At 41.1% G+C, this 17743-nt stretch overlaps 1 protein-coding gene across 1 annotated transcript in view; it reads left to right on the forward strand.

Moving 5' to 3' along the window:
• The window catches only part of IGSF5 (immunoglobulin superfamily member 5), a 61021-nt gene that overhangs the window by 33597 nt on the left and 9681 nt on the right, over window positions 1-17743 (forward strand). Inside the window, exons 6-7 of the mRNA XM_042781615.1 lie at window positions 2154-2254; window positions 4701-4774. Coding sequence (XP_042637549.1) covers window positions 2154-2254; window positions 4701-4774 — 175 coding nt within the window. The remainder of the gene's footprint in view (window positions 1-2153; window positions 2255-4700; window positions 4775-17743) is intronic.

Genomic DNA, 17743 nt, shown 5'->3' on the forward strand with positions numbered 1-17743 from the left:
TCTGTAGTGATACTGCCTCGGAAACCCAAGGAGGGGTCGCTATGAGTCGGGGCCGACTCGACGGCACATAACAACAACAACAACAACAAAAGAACTAGGTAGAGACCCTGTTAGAATTTCTAGGTCAGTGGAGAATAGTGAAACTACATGGATACCTAAAAGCACGTGGGGCTGACCAGGTTTACCCATCAGTTAGTGTCAATGCTTGGGTATCCACTGCATGGATAACCAACCAATGTAAGTGAAAAAACTCATGTCCTTCCCCCATCACCTAGAAGTATCTGCAAGCACTTTTGAGATAACTCAGTCAAGGGCTTATAATCATATGCAACTGAAATATATGCAAAGTTTACATAATCACAAATACAGGAAGGAGAGGCACTTTTAGACTGTGGTGTCATTGGGGTGTTATAACAAAATCACATAGTTGTTAGTATTTCATTACTTTCATTTTTTAAAGATTGAGATTTTAAAACACTTTAAGCTACACATTGTGAATGAGGATGTGTGCAGTCATCATGTGACAGGCACTATTCATTTTCCCTCTGACCTCAATTACTCCCAAGTAACAATACAGTTTTGAGAGAGGTGGCTGCCCTCTGAGGACACCATGAAGCAGCAAAGCCAAGCAATCTGAAAACACACGTCATTTGGAACGAGACTACAGAAAGAGAAAACTGACCTCAATAATTATTCTGGCTTTTCTTTTGATTGCTGTCACTGGCAAGATCCCATCCCGATCCTTGAGGTGACCATTCTTGACTGAGCCATCATCTTCCATTTCTGTTCTGGGGTCATACGTGATTTCACGGTGCAGTGAACAATAGCTATTCAGGGAAGTGGGTAGAGAGTAATAATAATATATTATTATTGTTGTTGTTAGCTATTATCAAGTAAGTCCCCAAGTCATGGTGACCCCATGTGCTACACAGTAGGCATGCTTCATAAGGTTTTCTTGGCTGTAATCTTTATGCAAGCAGATCCCCAGGCCTTTCTTTTATGGTACTACTGGGTGAATTTGAACCACCAACCTTTGGGTTAGCAGCTGATCACAAACTACTTGCACCACTCAGACTCCTAATATTAATGATACTTAATTAAAATTCATTAAAAATCAATGTTTATAATTAAGGATAGCAATAATAATGACAACAGTAGTGGTGATAATAGCTAGCATAGATTGCATCCCTTACTGCCAGGTATGGTTTCTAAGCTTTGTAGATGTTTGTATCTTATTTAATTCTCACAGTGATTTTATGAGTCTTTTGTTTATTTTGTAGATGAGGAAACAAAGCTACCATCCAGAAAGTGGAAGGGTCAGAACATGATTTGGTCAGCTCTGCTCCAGTGCCTGGACCCTTTTCCATGTAGAGCTCTAGCAAATGGCATGTGTTAGCATAGTGAACTGCCCTTATCTTGCTTCCTCTGGTCTTTATTCATTTTCTGGTTTAAATGTATTTCCATTGCCAAAAGAGCTCTGGTGGCACTGTGGTTAAAGCATTAAGCTGCTAACCAAAAGGTTGGTGGTTTGAACTCACCAGCTGCTCCATGGGAGAAAGATGAAGTCGTCTGTTTCTATAAAAATTTATAGCCTTGGAAACCCTATAGGGCAGTTCTACTATGTCCTGTAGAGTATGAGTTCGAATCAACTCAATGGCAGTGGGTTTTTGTTTCTGGTGGTATCCGTAGCCAAATTTCCTTCCCCTAGGAAGCAGCACCATTTAAAGGACCAGATAGTAAATATTTTTGCTTTTGACAAGCCATGTGGTCTCTCTCACAACTACTCAATGCTGCTGTTGTAACAGGAGAGCAGCCCTAGACATTACGAAAGTGAGTAAGTGTGGCTGCATTTCAATAAAACTTTTTTTCACAAAAATAGACAGTGAACTAGATTTGACTTCTGGGTCATAATTTGCCAACCTCTGCTTTCTTCGGTCATTGGAGTCCAGGAAACTGTCATGTTCCTTCTTTCCTCATGATGGGCTGCTATGGCTAGGAGTTTCTGTTCCAATGCTTAACAACTCCTGAGAAGGCAGTGACCAAGCTGTGCACTTGTCAGAAGTTCTAAGTATCAAGATGCTTTGAGCATAGCAGTGTGAACCAAATATTCATTGCTATTTAACATTTTACTTCTTAAAATGATCTAATTCTAGGAAATCTGCAAGTGTGAAAACAAATAAGGAAACGACTGAGACAAAGATAAAAAGTGGAAATGAAAACTATGGATACAGCTCAGATGACTCAAGGATGACAAGTGAGTGGACATGTTGGGCAAGAGAATGATGGGTGTTGGAAGAGAGACTGGCTAAACACCAATTTCACAAGGCAGATACCAGAGGGATTCATGGTCATTGCTTTTGAGTAATTTTTAGAAGAAGAAGAAATTCTAGCACTAGGAATATTCTAGGCATAGAATAACTCCAAAAATTCACCTGCTTGTTTAAAGCTTAAAATAAACTCAGGTGGAAACCTTAGAATTTTAAAAGATATTTATAGTTTTTTTTTCTTTTTTGCTTTCCTTTTTTTGTGAGCCTGCTTATATCTTATAGTGTATGAGGAGGCACCTTAATACCCTGGGAGTAATTTCCCCAGAACTTCACTAGATCAGAATAAAACTGACACTCAGCAAGAAATCTGTTCCTATTCGGATTTACAACCCAATTTTGGAAAGTTTTTTTTGTACAATCTTGTCTCCAACCTTTATAGGGTGTAGAATCATAACCAGGGGTGGGGAGGTGTGCAGCTCTCTCACTCTTTTTTCTTTTCATGGATGATCATAGAACCTTTATTTTTATTTTACTTTTACTGTGGTGAAAACATACACAACAAGATATTCACCAGCATAACAACTTCCACATTTACAGATAAGGGACATTGATGACATTTTTCATGTTGTGCCACCATTATTGCTATCCTTTTCCAAAATATTCCACCACCATTAGCATAAACTCAAAGCCCTGCAAGCAAAAGCTCCCCTTACCCCCTCCCTCCTACCCCTGGTAACCACTAATAATCTTTGGTTTCTATATAAATATATATATTTTTTCAACCCATCTAGGACTTTTCCCTCTCCTCCCCTCTTGGGGAGGTGTGCAATTGAAGGCAATGTTACTAGTAAGCTGCAGGGGTAGGATTTGAACCTAGGTTCCTTGTTAGGATGAGAAGGGGAGACTGTACTCTTTAGCAGTCTTAATGGGAGGCTGGCTTCTTGTTAAAATTCCCTGGCAAAGCAAATTTCATGGAAATATTTTCAGCCATTCAACCCCTGCTGGGTAGCCTGGAAAAACATATTTTTTAAAAAACTAAGGTTGAGAATCTATTTTCAAAGCTCAGGGCTCCAACATTATCTTCTGTATCTGTGTCAACTGCTCTGTCTTTTCTTTGTTGAAGGTCTCTGTAGCTTGTATGCCTATGCCACCATCTTACCAGAAGTCTGAGAATCTGTTTTCAACAGCCCTATTCTTTTTGGGAGCTCTGGTAGCATAGTGGCTAAGACACTTGACTGCTAACCAGAAGGCTGGCGGTTCAAACCCACCAGCCACTCCTTGGAAGGAAGGTTGGGCAATCCTACTTCCGTAGTGATACTGCCTCGGAAACCCAAGGAGGGGTCGCCATGAGTCGGGTTTGACTCGAGGGCACACAACAACAACGACAACATTCTTTTTAGTTCACCACAGCTGCCTCCCATGTAAGGGCAATGGTGATTCAGAGGTAGAGTTCTCACCTAGGTTTGATTCCCAGCCAATAGCGCTTTATGTGACAGACCACATTTCTGTCATTGGAGGCTTGTACACACAAGTGTGTACACACAAGCTGTGATAATGAACAAGTTTTAGCAGACCTTCCAGAATAAGATAGACTAAGAGGCAAGATCTGGCAATCTACTTCTGAAAATCAGCCAGTGAAAACCTTATGGATCACAACAGTCCAATCCCATGGTGCCTGGAGTAGTCATGAGTTGGAGGTTGAGTCCATAGAAGCTAGCAACAAGAAGCCTCTCATGTATATTCTAAATAATATCCTTCAGATTTTAAAGAATTTCATAAAACATGTTCTGTGTTCTTTGATAATCTGAACACAGCTTCTTGCAAAATTTCCTGTGAATGATTATGGAATTATTTGTATTCAGAATAATCAATCAAGTAACATGTTCAAAATCTTGACCAAAACAACCCCCTTCTTCCTCACTTTCTTAAATTTGCCCTGTGTTTATTTTCTTTGGTCAGCCACTAAACCTATGGATTTTTCATGTGTCAGATGTGATTAATGTGTCAAAAAAGGAAATGATTTTGAGTCAGTTTGCCATCTTTTTGTTTCAATTAAATGAATAAAGTTGTAAAATTATGTACCCTCTAGGGATTTTTTAAAAATAGCTTTTTATGATTAAGGATTATTTTAAGATAAAAACAAAACACTGCTGTCCAATTGGATCCGACTCATAGCAACCGCTTCTTGGGTTTCTAAGGCAGTATCACTCCGGAAGGAGATTGCCCAACCTTCCTTCCAAGGAGTGGCTGGTGGATTTGAACCTCCAGCCTTCTGATAAGCAGTCAAGTGCCTTAGGCACTATACCACCAGAGATCCCTATTTTAAGGTATGGATAATAAATAAGAGCAAATGTATTTTTTTATAAATCAGAATTCTTAGAATGCATAGCTTGGTTTTCGTCACTGTCATTCTAAAGCCACTCTCTGTTACAGAGATTTCCTCTCTCCCTCCAAAGTCCTATGAACTCAATGGTCCAGAACAACACAGCAGCAGGCATCCTCATCAGGTGAGCTAGATATTTTTTCCCTGTTTTTGGAAATTTCTGCCTATTTAAAACTTGTATCTTGGTATACATGCCATACTAGTTGCCATCAAGTAGACACTGACTCGTGGTGACATCATATATGTTAGAGTAGAACTGTCTTCCATAGGATTTCCAATAGTTTTTCAGAGGTAGATCATTCAGGTCTTTCCTCCAAGACACCTTTTAGTGGACTAGAACTTTTAACCTTTTGGTTAGCAGTTGAGTGCCTTAACTATTTGCATCTCCTTGGGGCTCCAAACCAGTTACTGAAAAGTTGATTCTGTCTCATGGTGATTCCTTGTGTTACAGAGCAGAACTGTTCCATTGGGCTTTCTTGGCTTTAATCTTTACAGAAGCAGATCACTAGGACTTTCTTCTGTGGCACCGCTGTGTGGGTATAAACCAACCTTTATTACTCACTGCCATTGAGTAGGATCCAACTCACAGCGGCCCCTCCATGAGTTTCTGAGGCTGTATCTCTGGTGGCATGGTGCTTAAGCCATTTGACTGCTAACCAGAAGGCTGGTGGTTCAAACTCAGTAGTCACTCTTCGAAGGAGGATTGGGCAATCTGTTTCCATGGAGATACCACCTCAGAAGGAAGCTCTGGTAGCATAGTGCCTAAGGCACTTGACTGCTAACCAGAAGGCTGGCGGTTCAAACCCACCAGCCACTACTCGGAAGGAAGGTTGGGCAATCTACTTTCATAGTGATACTGCCTCGGAAACCCAAGGAGGGGTTGCTATGAGTCGGGTCCAACTCAATGGCACATAACAACAACAGCAACACCTCAGAAACTCAAGGAGGGGTCACGGTGAGTTGGATCTGACTAGATGGCAGTGAATAACTTTTATTAGTAGGGAACAACTTGCACCATCCAGGGACTCCTAGGTGATAAAAATGGTATGTGTTTTATGTTCATGATGGAACAGTGTTGTCCTTGCTTGTCTCCATATCAGTCAGTTAGCCTGGAGGGAATGAGGCTGAGACAAGTTGTACCTCTAGCCCTTTATACCAGTGCTTAACTGTGCTGTGTGCATGTTTGGGGAGGGCATGACTTGACTTGGGACCTATTCTGTTTGAACCAGTATTTTAATGACCAGTGTTTATAGTTTGCCATTTGTTCTCTTTGAGCCAATGTTTCCCAGCACTTAACATCAACTCTCTGTTTCCTAGTTTACCAGCACACAAAGGATGCTTATCTTCACTTGGAACCTTAGCATGGTTCATGGTTCATGGTTCATGGAAGAATGCTAGGTGCTGAGTCATGAGCAGGATGGAGAAAATGTGGGTTTGCTCTGTGCACAAGTTCTATACCAGGGAGCTGGTAAACATCCTGGGGGGATTGGAGTTTTAGGGGAGAGAATGGGAGTCAAAGGATAATTAAGAAATATGCCTGTACCACTAGAAGCCTGAGATTGCCATTAATTGAGGTGGGAATGTGGTGGATGGAGTAGGATTTGGGGGCAAAGTTCAGAAACGTAGTTTGGAGGTTGTTGATTTTGAGATGTGGAGAATTCAAGTATACAGCAGGATGCACCAATCTGGAGTTCTAAGGAGATGCATGAGCTGTAGGTATTGTTGGTTGTTAAGCATCTATTTGAGGAACACTGTCTTCTTCCAAAGGGAGAATGGTTAACTTAAACAGTGGATTAGGAACCATGAGGATACAATATATTAATTTTCTGAAGCAGAGTCAGCATTTGTTGTCATACATGCATGAATTAGGGTTTGCTTGGAGAAAATGAGATTCTTTTATATTCCAAAACATTTTAGACTGTCTATATAAATTCAGGGCATTTGTAGTTCAGTGGTAGAATTCTCATCTTCCATGCAGGGTTTGATTCCCAATCAAGGTAGCTCATGTGCAACCACCACCCATCTGTTAATGGTGGCCTGTGTGTTTTTATAATGCTGAACAGGTTCCAGTGGACCTTCAACTGAGACAGACTAGGAAGAAAGGACTGGTGATCTATTTGTGAAAATTAGCCAATGAAAACCCTGTGGATCACAGTGGTCTGATCTGCAACCAATCATGGGGATGGTGCAGGACCAGGCAGTGTTTTATTCCATCATCCACAGGATTGCCATAAGTCAGAGGCTGACTTGATGGCAGCTGACAACAGCACCAACATATATGCAAATATATCCATTAGGAGCTCTGGTAGCATAGTGCCTAAGGCACTTGACTGCTAACCAGAAGGCTGATGATTCAAACCCATCAGCCACTCCTCGGAAGGAAGGCTGGGCAATCTACTTCCCTAGTCATACTGTCTTGGAAACCCAAGGAGAGGTCGCTATGAGTCAGGTCTGACATGATAGCACACAACAACAACAACAACAACATACAAAAGCAACTTCAAACAGGAAGTATTTCCTCCATCTAATTCTGAAATGGTATTCTCAATAAATAGGAATATTCTCCTTTTTCAGCTTTTGGAAAAGCCAAACTTACTTACTGGCTTTCCTCCAGGATGTGGAATCAGACAACTGTGGGTTTTGTTCTGCGTAGGACTCATTATTAGCCTGCGGTCATGGTGCTGAGATATTACCATCACCTTTCTCTCTTGGTGGAGGTAGAAAGTATTCACTTGCATTTCTAGGCAGCTCTGGGCCATGATATTTCTCTCTGCGGTGGAGAGTCAGCTTGATTCATACTTCTTGCCAGAGATATGTGCCTTCCAGGCCTCTAGTAGGGAAGGGGAGCTTTGATTGATGCTTAACCATCTTGCCAGAGATATGTGCCTTCCAGGCCTCTAGTAGGGAAGGGGAGCTTTGATTGATGCTTAACCATGTACCAGGAGCAGCTAAGTGATGCTATTAGTGGTAACAAATATCGCCAGGTGGAAAGACATATGAGAAGTCTGTTCTACAGAAGAAGATAGTCTAAGTGATGAATAGTTAGTTCCTGGGAGGAGTTCAAGCAACTTTCCTCAGGACTGGGTGTCAGGAAAATTGAGAGGTCAATTTTTTTTTTTCTATCAAGTTTGCTGTCTTTGGCACAAAGAGTTGGAACGAACAATCATGGAAATGCGACAATTGCCTTTGCATTGAATCAGAGCTGATAGATGAAAGGGAGTAATTATCAGGCTGTTATTTTAGAATTACAAGGATGTTCAACCATTGCTGGAGGTAGCATATACATGATCAAGAACAAAGGGTCTTGAAAAAATAAGTAGAAACTGCATGGGAGTGTTGAAAAACAAGGCTCCAGGAATTGATGGAATAGAAATTGAAATGTTTCAACAAATGGATGTAACATTGGAAGCACTCACTTGTCTATGCCAAGAAATTTGGAACACGGCTACCTGGCAATTTGGAAGACAGCTACCTGGCCAAATTACTGGAAGAGATTCATATTTGTGCACACTCCAAAGAAAGGTGAACCAATGTGGAAATTATTAGAAAATATTAATATCACATGCAAGTAAAATTTTACTGAAGATAATTAAAAAACGGGTGCAGCAGTACATCAACAGGAATGTCCAGAGATTCATACTGTATTCAGAAGAGAACATGAAACCAGGAATATCATTGCTAATGACAGATGGATTTTGGTTGAAAGTAGATAACTATGCAAAGGCATTCAACTGAGTGGAAAATAACAAATTATGGATAACATTGCAAAGAATGGGAATTCCAGAACACTTAATTGTACTCATGAAGAACCTGCACATAGACCAAGAGGCAGTTGTTCAAACAGAATAAGGGGATATTCCATGGTTTAAAATTAGGAAAGATGTGTGTCAGGGTTATATCCTTTCACTATATTTATTTAATCTGTATGCTGAGCCAATAATCTGAAAAACTAGAGTATATGAAGAAGAATGCAGCATCAGGACTTGAGGGAGACTCATTAACAGCATGCAATATGCAGATGACACAAGCTTGCTTCCTGAAAGTAAAAAGGACTTGAAGCACTTACTGATGAAGATCAAAGACTACAACCTTCACTACAGATTACACATTAACATGAAGAAAACAAAAATCCTCACAACTAGACCAATAAGCAACATCATGATAAATAGAGAAAAGATTAAAATTGTCAAATACTTCATTTTACTTGGATCCTCAATCAATGACCATGAAAGTAGCAGTCAAGAAATCAAATGACATATTGGAGTGGGCAAATCTACTGCAAAATACTTCCATGATGAAACTGGTAATCAGCTCCATGGTGAAATCTGTTGTGAGGAGCTGAGTAGTTCCCTTAGGGACGTAGTCTGCTTCCAGTATATAAGGAGAAGTATTGAGAAAGGTTTCTGAGCTTTTTGGCATGCTTGGACCCTGCATGTAGCCCAGTCTTCATTCAGCAGCTTGCCATGTTGTCTTCTAATCTTGGGACTGTTTCTGGACTTGAACTAGTGGCTTGCCAAGTTATTTGATAATCTTGGGACTGTGTAATTTTATTTGTCAACCTTGGATTTGTCAGCTTCAGTAGCCAGCAGCTGAATTAAGAGAAGCTTCCAGCTTCACTGGGCCAGGAGCAAGGGGCAGAGCTGAAACCCAAGGTCAAGTGTCCTTCACCCAGTCCTAGAGTTGGCACTTTGAACTTGGACTTCTAGCCTCCTAAACTGTAAGAGAATAAATCCCTGTTTGTTTCAAGCCACCCACTTGTGGTATTTTTGTTAGAGCAGCACTAAAGGTCCAAAATAAAGAGAAAGAGTTCTCTAGATGTATAATTGAGAATGATGTGTAAGAGATCTGAGTGATGGTTCTTAAAGCTTGATGTTTCCCAAACATCTTCAGGGAGAGAAATTTAAGAACATGCAGCCAACTAAATAATCTGTCAGTGGAAAAAGAGCAGTAGCCGTGGAGGTACTAAGCCCAGGCTCTTGACACTAACGCTTGTGTCTGAGTGTATGCCCTCCCTGTTCCTGTGGGTGTTTCTATATACCTGTGATCACTGGCAGAGCTGATGCCCAGTGGACTCTTGCCTGAGAAAGTGCTTGTTAGAGTTCAGGTTACTGACTACAGGTGACATTATTTTGCAGAAACTTGCATTAGGTTTGGGTCCTGCAAAGTGTGTAAATTAAATGGAGAGATCTCCAGCTCTGAGTCAGACCATAGCAAACATTCTTCCCAATCCCCCTTGTGGTGGGACTGGTTGGGTTGGATGAAAGTCCTATCCATGGTGACAAAGCATCTACAACAGAAACAAAAAGCTCCTGCTTTGTTTTACTGGGTCTTAGAATAGGATGATATTGGTGTGGTAAACAGAATAACAACTGGTGAGCACGTGTACTTTTTTCTGTTTGGCTGGCACTTTCATCTGCCTAACCAGCTGATGGTATTTACCTTCATTTTCAGAATGTCTAAATAACATATGGTTATTGCCTGCACATAGCCTACTAGTTGCCGTCAAGTTTGTTCCAACCCATGGCGACCCCATGTATGTCAGAGTAGAACTATGCTCCATAGTATTTTCTCTGGCTAAATTTTCAGGAGTAGATCACCAAGTCTTTCTTCCAAAGATCCTTTGGGTGAACTCTAACCTCCAAACTTTCGGTTAGCAACCAAGTTCTTAACTGTTTCTACCACCCAAGGACTACACCCCCAAGTCTAGCACAGTATTTACTATGTGCTTATTAAATACTTGTTCACTGAACTGGAGAATATCTTCAATGCTCAGACTTATGCTACTCAAGGAGCATGCATGCCTCTGTGTAGGAAGAGACATAGCTCTTTTAGCAGTTGATCACAATCCAGTTATCACAAGAAATATTATTATACCAGCAGAGATGAATATGCAATATAAAAATAACATGATATTTTGAGATATTTTTAAATAAGTTAAATCATTCCATGCCCAATTGCCACTTCATTCATTTATGGTTTGAGGCACTTGGGCTTTCTTTCAGGGTCCTTGTTCAGATATACCACAAGGAAAGAGAAGCTGGAAGTGTCAGGGATTGCAGACAGGAGGCATCTGTGTGGCCTTTGGGTTGCCCTGGTTCTTGGTCCCCACCTCTGGGCCTCCTGCTCAGGAAGGCAGTGGCGCCTGAGCATCTCTGCTTTTTTAGGATGACTTTATATGTTTTTGACATGTGCTCGGCATGGGAGTTATTGATTATCTTTTACTAAGATTGAAATGAGGGAGAAGGGGAAGTAGCTGAAAGGAAAGAATAGGAGGTCACCAAAGATCAACTTGCCTGTTTTGTAATTTCTTAATGTTTTATGCTTAACAATTCTGATTTGCTCAGATTCCTAAGGCATTAATGGTTCCAGTTGCTGTTGGGTCAATTCCAACTCACAGTGACTCCATGTGTGTCGGAGTAGAACAGCGCTCCATACAGTTTTCTATGGCTGATTTTTAGAAAGTAGATGGCCAGGCACCACCCTTTCTTCTAAGGTGCCTCTGGATGAACTTGAGGATGAAATATTTTGGTTAGCAGCTGAGCATGTTAACTGTTCACACCACCCAGGGACTCCCATTCATGATTACCTGTGCTTAAATACATTGTTGAAGGCTTGCACCTAACTGCTCATGGGGATGATGGTGCCCATATACTTGCTTCCTCTGCCCAGAGCCATGAGGACTCCCCTACAAGAGAGGAGGGTTTAGACTCCAGGCCCTGGAGTACGTGCTGCCCCCATAACAAGGCTGTGCATAGTGGTAAGAGGAGCAGGCAGTGCTTCTGGATTGCTCTTACCCCTTGCCTTCAGTGCCACCCTCCCAGTCCCAACTGACTACACACCAGCCTCCATGTCTCTAGGCTCTAAGAGCCTCCAGATGCCACATCTTTGTCATGAATCACCAAACACACTTTTAATTACATCCTAAACTCAACAAAAACAGGAGGCTGAAATTTTAGTATTTTAGTAGGGATTGTTGTTGTTGTTAGTTGTCATCAAGTCAGTTCTGATTCATGGTGACCCAGTATGGCAGAGTAGAATTGTGCTTCATAGAATTTCCAATGACTGTGAATTTTCAAAATCTAATCACCAGGCATATCTTCCAAGGAGCCTCTGGGTGGATTTGAACTGCCAATCTTTTGACTAGTAATTGAGCACTTAACTGTTTACACCATCTAGGGACTCCTTAGCAGAGGTTAGGAGATGCCATTTGCCACCGCACTGTTGTTGTGTTCTTGTTATTTGCCGTTGAGTCGGCCGCGACTCATAGCGACCCCTCCTTGGGTTTCCGAGGCAGTATCACTACGGAAGTAGGATTGCCCAACCTTCCTTCCGAGGAGTTGCTGGTGGGTTTGAACCGCCAACCTTCTGGTTAGCAGTCAAGTGCCTTAGGCACTATGCTACCAGAGCTCCTGGTCTCCCATAATTCTTTCTCCTCCGACATCCTTTCAATTAAGATCTAGAATGCCAGAGGCTCACATTGTCATGGAGAAGGTCAAGATGAGAAGTAGTGAGGACCTGATTCCAAACTCTTAGTTATCTCTTGATGGTTTAGTGCTGAGAGTCCTTAGAAAACTTTCAAAGGGCTGAGTGCTCATCTCAGGGACAGTGTCATAAGGGACAGGCTTCGGGGTGGAGTGTTGCTCCTAGGAAGGCTAGTTACTGGGTTCAAAAACTACAGGGGGTGATGAGGGCTGGTGTAGGCCAAATCCAGTCCAGGGACACTGGGTTGAATAGAGTGGGAAGAGGCACCTGTTCCCCTGGTACTATGCCCTGCTGAGTGCCTAGAGCACCCTCCTGGGTATCCCTACCTCTCTGCTCATTCCCTTCCAGGCCTTTCCCAGAATAGAAGACTTCTTACTCCAGGCTCAGATATAGGGAAGTCCTTGCTCTGCCACTAGGTGGAAGCAATTGGGTGTGGTTCCTGTATCCTGGATCCTTATTTTCCTTAAGCAAGAATCTTTGTTGAACATGGAGTTTCGCCCAGTACCTAGAAACATGTTTTTCCTGATATCCTGCTGGTTTGGCAGTAGTTCTCAACGCATTGATATGTCAGAAGCACTTTGGATACTTGCTAAAATGCAAACTCTTGGGCCCTCTTCCAGCCTTTCTGGATTAGAATCTCTGGGAGATGGAGCCAACGAATCAGTATTTTTACCATGTGACCCATGTGATCTGCTTTAAGAAACATATTTTGGGGCCCAGTATGAAAATATTGCAGACATATATGGCACTGTTTCTAAGGAAAATTTATCTTTGAGTTCTAAGGATTTCGTTACAACTGTGTCTTTGTAATTACTTCTTTGTCATGATCCCATACCACTGAGCTTGCCACAAAGTGCAAAGAAGAGCTTGGGCTGTTACTGTGGTGCTGTTAAGGAAGGTCCAATGACAAAATATTGATGCTGAAATACCCTACAATCCATGCCACATGAAAGTTGGAACACATATTTTTGAAGTCTGTTTAAGAAGGCTCCTAAGGGACATTGTAGAGTTCTTGAGTAGTTAACACATTTGGCTGTTAACTGGAAGGTTGGAAGTTTGAGTTCACCCAGAGAGGCCTGAAAAGAAAGGTCTGAAGATCTACTTCCAAAATGTCAACCTGAGAAACCTATGAAGCATAGTTCTATACTGACACACATAGGGTCACCATGAGTTAGTGTTGACTTGATGGTAACTGGTTTAAGGCACATTATAGTTAATGTGAATTAAAAGAATATGATTTTATCACTCCAGATCATGCATTAATTCAAGAATTAGAAAGAAAAGATGAATGATTTTTAAAGCTGTTATATGCCCAGGCTGAATGGTCAGGTATGTCTAGGTAAAAGGGAATATAACCATGATCATATATAAGGTTGGCAGATGATATTTCTACACATGTATTCATATGTGCTGTAAGAATGTCCAGATATATAATAAAGCTAACAAGGGACAAAGTTATGATAACTTCTTGGACATAGCCAACCACTCTGAGGAAGAAAGTAGTTGGGCCTGTGGGCTTGTTACCATGGTCTCAGGGGACATCACTCAATTGGCATAATATACTGCACAAAAACATAGTTCTACATCCTCCTTTGGTGAGTAGTGACTGGGGTCTTAAACGCTTGCAAGTGGCCATCTAAGATGAAACAAGGGGTATCTTCTTGTTCAGAGTAAAGAAGAATGAAAAAAAAGCAAAGACTCATGGAAACAATTAGTGCAAGGGACTAGTAGACCATGTGATCCTCAACTTATATGACCATGATACCAGAAGAACTAGATGGTGCCTGGCTACCACTGTCAACCACTCTGAAGGGGATTGGTGGAGGAGATCCTGGATAGACTGGGAGAACAATGTGGAACAAAACTCAAAATCATAAAAAAGACTATGTTTACTGGTCTGGCAGACCCTGGTGAGACCTCCAAGACTATGGCCCCGAGTTACTCGTCAGATGTGGAACTGAACTCACTCCTGTGGCTTTCAGTGAAACAATAGACAGGTATATGGGGTGAACATTTACATTGAGTAGATACACTCCTTAGAGTGATTAGTCATGGGAGAACATGGGAGAAGGGCAGTGTTTGCACAGGGAGATAGCTTGGGGGACAGGAATGCATAGGAAGGAAGGACACAGGGAAGAGGTATCTATGGGGAAGAAGTGAGAAGAGAGCTGTTACATTGTGGGTAGTTGCAGTCAATGTCATGAAACCAAATGTGTATGAACTGCTACATTGAAAGTGAATTTGATCTGTAAACTTTCACCCAAATCACAATAAAAATAATAAAAAGCTGTCATATCCATTGCATGAGAGCTTTTTTTCACTGATTATTTCTATTAAGGCTGAATATATGTTGTTATGTTAGGTGACATGGTGTCTGTTCTGACTCCTAGCCACCCTATGATGTACAACAGAACAAACCAATGCACAGTTGTGAGCCAGCTGCACAATTGCTGCTATGCTTGAGCCCATTGTTCAATCCACTGTGTCTATCCATCTCATTGAGGATCTTCTTTTTTGCTGATCCTCTACTTTACCAATCATGACATCCTTCCCCAGATGTTCCCTCCTGAAGACATCATCGAAGCACAAGAAACAGTCTTGCCATACTCACTTCTTCTTCTTTTTTTTCCTGGTGAAGTTTATTTTATTTTATTTATTTATTTTTAATTTTAAGAGCTTGTTTTACATTCAACATAATGCATACATTTAGTTTCATTCCCCATTAGCCATGTCCAGCCCTAACCTAGTCTCCTCCCCCCCTACAATGTAACCCTCCCCTGTACACCTCATACTTATGCACTCCTGTTTGTCCTGCATTTCCTCAGTTTGAATGTTGGTCCTCTGGTGTCCCATGGTCTATTGCTCTAAAGAATGTATTACTGTAGATTATGTGGGTGTGTCATCCTGAGTTGAGTGGTCTGTGTGTACATCTTGTTAACTATTGGGCTGAGAGCCTGCCCCTGGGGATGAGTTTTAGTCCAGGTACAGAATGTATTCCAGAGCCATAGTATTGGGAGTCTCACCAGATTTCATCTGACCAGTAATTCTGGTCATTATTGAGTTTTTGGATTTTGTTCCACATATTTTCCTCCCTCTCTGTCCAAGATCTCCAGATTTGATCCTTTCCTGAGTGGTTGGCAATGGTAGCTGGGCACCATCTAGTTCTTCTAGTCTCAAGGGCCATTGTGTCCTAGGGCTGATTGCTTCAGAATGCCCTTTTTTTTTTTTTTTTTTTTCTTCTTTCTTCACTTCCAAAACTAGGAGACCGTTAGCTGCATCTTAGATGGCTGCTTGAAAGCTTTTAAGACCCCAATCGCTACTCACCAGTGTAGGATGTGGAGCAACACTTTTATATATTTTGTGGTGCCAATTGAGTCTATGGTCTATTGAGTACTATGGTCCTGAGGCAGTAGATCTATTGGATCTCTCTCCCATAATGTCAGGATGTCTGTGAGGGATTACTCTGTGTCTGTCTTCTATTGTTTCTGTAAGGACTGCAGGTATTTTGTATCACTGGTGTCTGTGCAAGATTAGCTTCAGCTGAATCTATCCTTGGTCTAGAGTATACTTCTGTTCACTGACCCCTGTCTGATCATCTCAGGTGTTCATGTGTTTATCTGTATAGCCTAGTGTTTGGTGTTAATGGCAATGCGGTATTGTGGATCCATTGGTCGGTATTAACATCTGTCATCTATCTCTTATATGTACAATTCGGTGTCCTCTCATTTCCTAATGTTATTATGGTGGTCATATATCTTTTCCGTATATCCCTCCCCCTACCCATGTCAGCGTGTAGGCACCAACTAGCCCAAAATTTATCCCTCCTCTTCCCTCCCCATTCCAGCAACCTACTAGGTGAATTCCCTTTCCCAAGTAAACCCTTCTCTGTTTTTTTACGGTAATGGGCTCATACAGTACTTGTCGTTCTGCAATTGACTTATTTCACTCAGCATAATGTCCTCCAGGTTCATCCACATTGTGAGATGATTCGTGTATCCCTCATTGTTCTTTAATGTGACATAGTATTCCATTGTGTGGATATACCATAATTTGGTTATCCACTCATCCATTGATGGACATTTAGGTTGTTTCCATCTCTTTGCTATGGTGAATTGTGCTGCAATGAACATAGGTGTACAGATGTTTGTTCATGTGCTATCTCTCACCTCTTTAGGATATATTCCTAGTAATGGAATTGCCAGGTCAAATGGTACTTCTATTTTCAGTTTTTTTAGGAAATGCCATACCGTTTGCCACAATGATTGTACCATTTTACAGTCCCATCAGCAGTGTACAAGAGTTCCAATCTCTCCACAACCTCGCCAGCATTTGTTACTATCTGATCTGTTGAACTTTGCTATTATTGCTGGGGTGAGATGATATCTCATTGTTGTTTTGATTTGCATCTCTCTAATGATTAATGATCGTGAGCAATCTCTCGTGTGTTTGCTGGGTGCCTGTATATATTCTTTGGTGAAGTGTCTGTTCAAGTCTTTTGCCCATTTGTGAATTGGGTTGTCTTTTTGGTGTTGAGATGTTGAAGTTTTCTATAGATTTTGGAGATAAGTCCTTTATCAGATATGTCATAGGTAAATATTTTCTCCCAATCTGTAGGTTCCCTTTTTACCCCTTTGATGAAATCTTTTGATGTGCACAAGAATTTAATTTTTAAAAGGTCCCAGTCATCTAGCTTCTCTTCTATCTCCTGCACTTTCTGGGTTATGCTTGACAGTCTATTTATGCCGTAATTCAGGGCTCCTAGATTTGCCCCTATTTTATCTTTGATGAATTTTATGGTTTTGGGTTTTCCATTTAAGTCTTTGATCCAGCTTGAGTTTGTTTTTGTGTATGGGGTTAGGTATGGGTCTTGTTTCATTTTTCTACAGGTGCTTATCCACTTTTGCCAGCACCATTTGTTAAAGAGGCTATCCCTTTCACATTTAATGGGCTTTGGGACTTTGTCCAAGATCAGTTGTCCATAGATGGATGGATCTATGTCTGAACTTTCGATTCTGTTTCATTGGTCTATCTGTCTATCATTGTACCAATACCATGCTGTTTTGACTACTGTGGCTGGATAGTAGTTCTTAAGATCTGGGAGTGTGAGACCTCCCACTTTGTTTTTCTTCTTGAGAAGTGCTCTGCTTATTCGAGATCTCTTTCCTTTCCATATGAAATTAGCAATTAGTTTTTCCATGTCCTTAAAAAATTTTGTTGAAATCTGGATTGGGATTGCGTTAAATGTATGGATTGCTTTAGGTAGTATTGACATTTTCGCAATGTTTAGTCTACCTATCCATGAACAAGGTAGGTTCTTCCATTTATGTAGTGCCCTTGTTGTCTCTTGCAGGAGTGTTTTATATTTTTCTCTGTATAGGTCTTTTGTGTCTCTGGTGAGGTTTATTCCTAGATATTTATTCTTTTTTTGTAGCTATAGTGAATATTATTGTTTTCCTTATCATAGGACTCCTTGCTGGTATTGAGAAATCCAACTGATTTTTGTATGTTGATCTTGTATTCTGCCACTTTGCTGAACCTCTGTATTAGTTCCAGTAGTTTTTTTTTTTTTTTTTATTGAGTCCCTTGGGTTTTCTATGTATAGGATCATATC

The sequence above is a fragment of the Orycteropus afer genome, unplaced genomic scaffold (assembly GCF_000298275.1).
Source record: "Orycteropus afer afer isolate SDZICR_OR568_19922 unplaced genomic scaffold, OryAfe1.0 scaffold00137, whole genome shotgun sequence".
In the NCBI taxonomy this organism is placed as follows: domain Eukaryota; kingdom Metazoa; phylum Chordata; class Mammalia; order Tubulidentata; family Orycteropodidae; genus Orycteropus; species Orycteropus afer.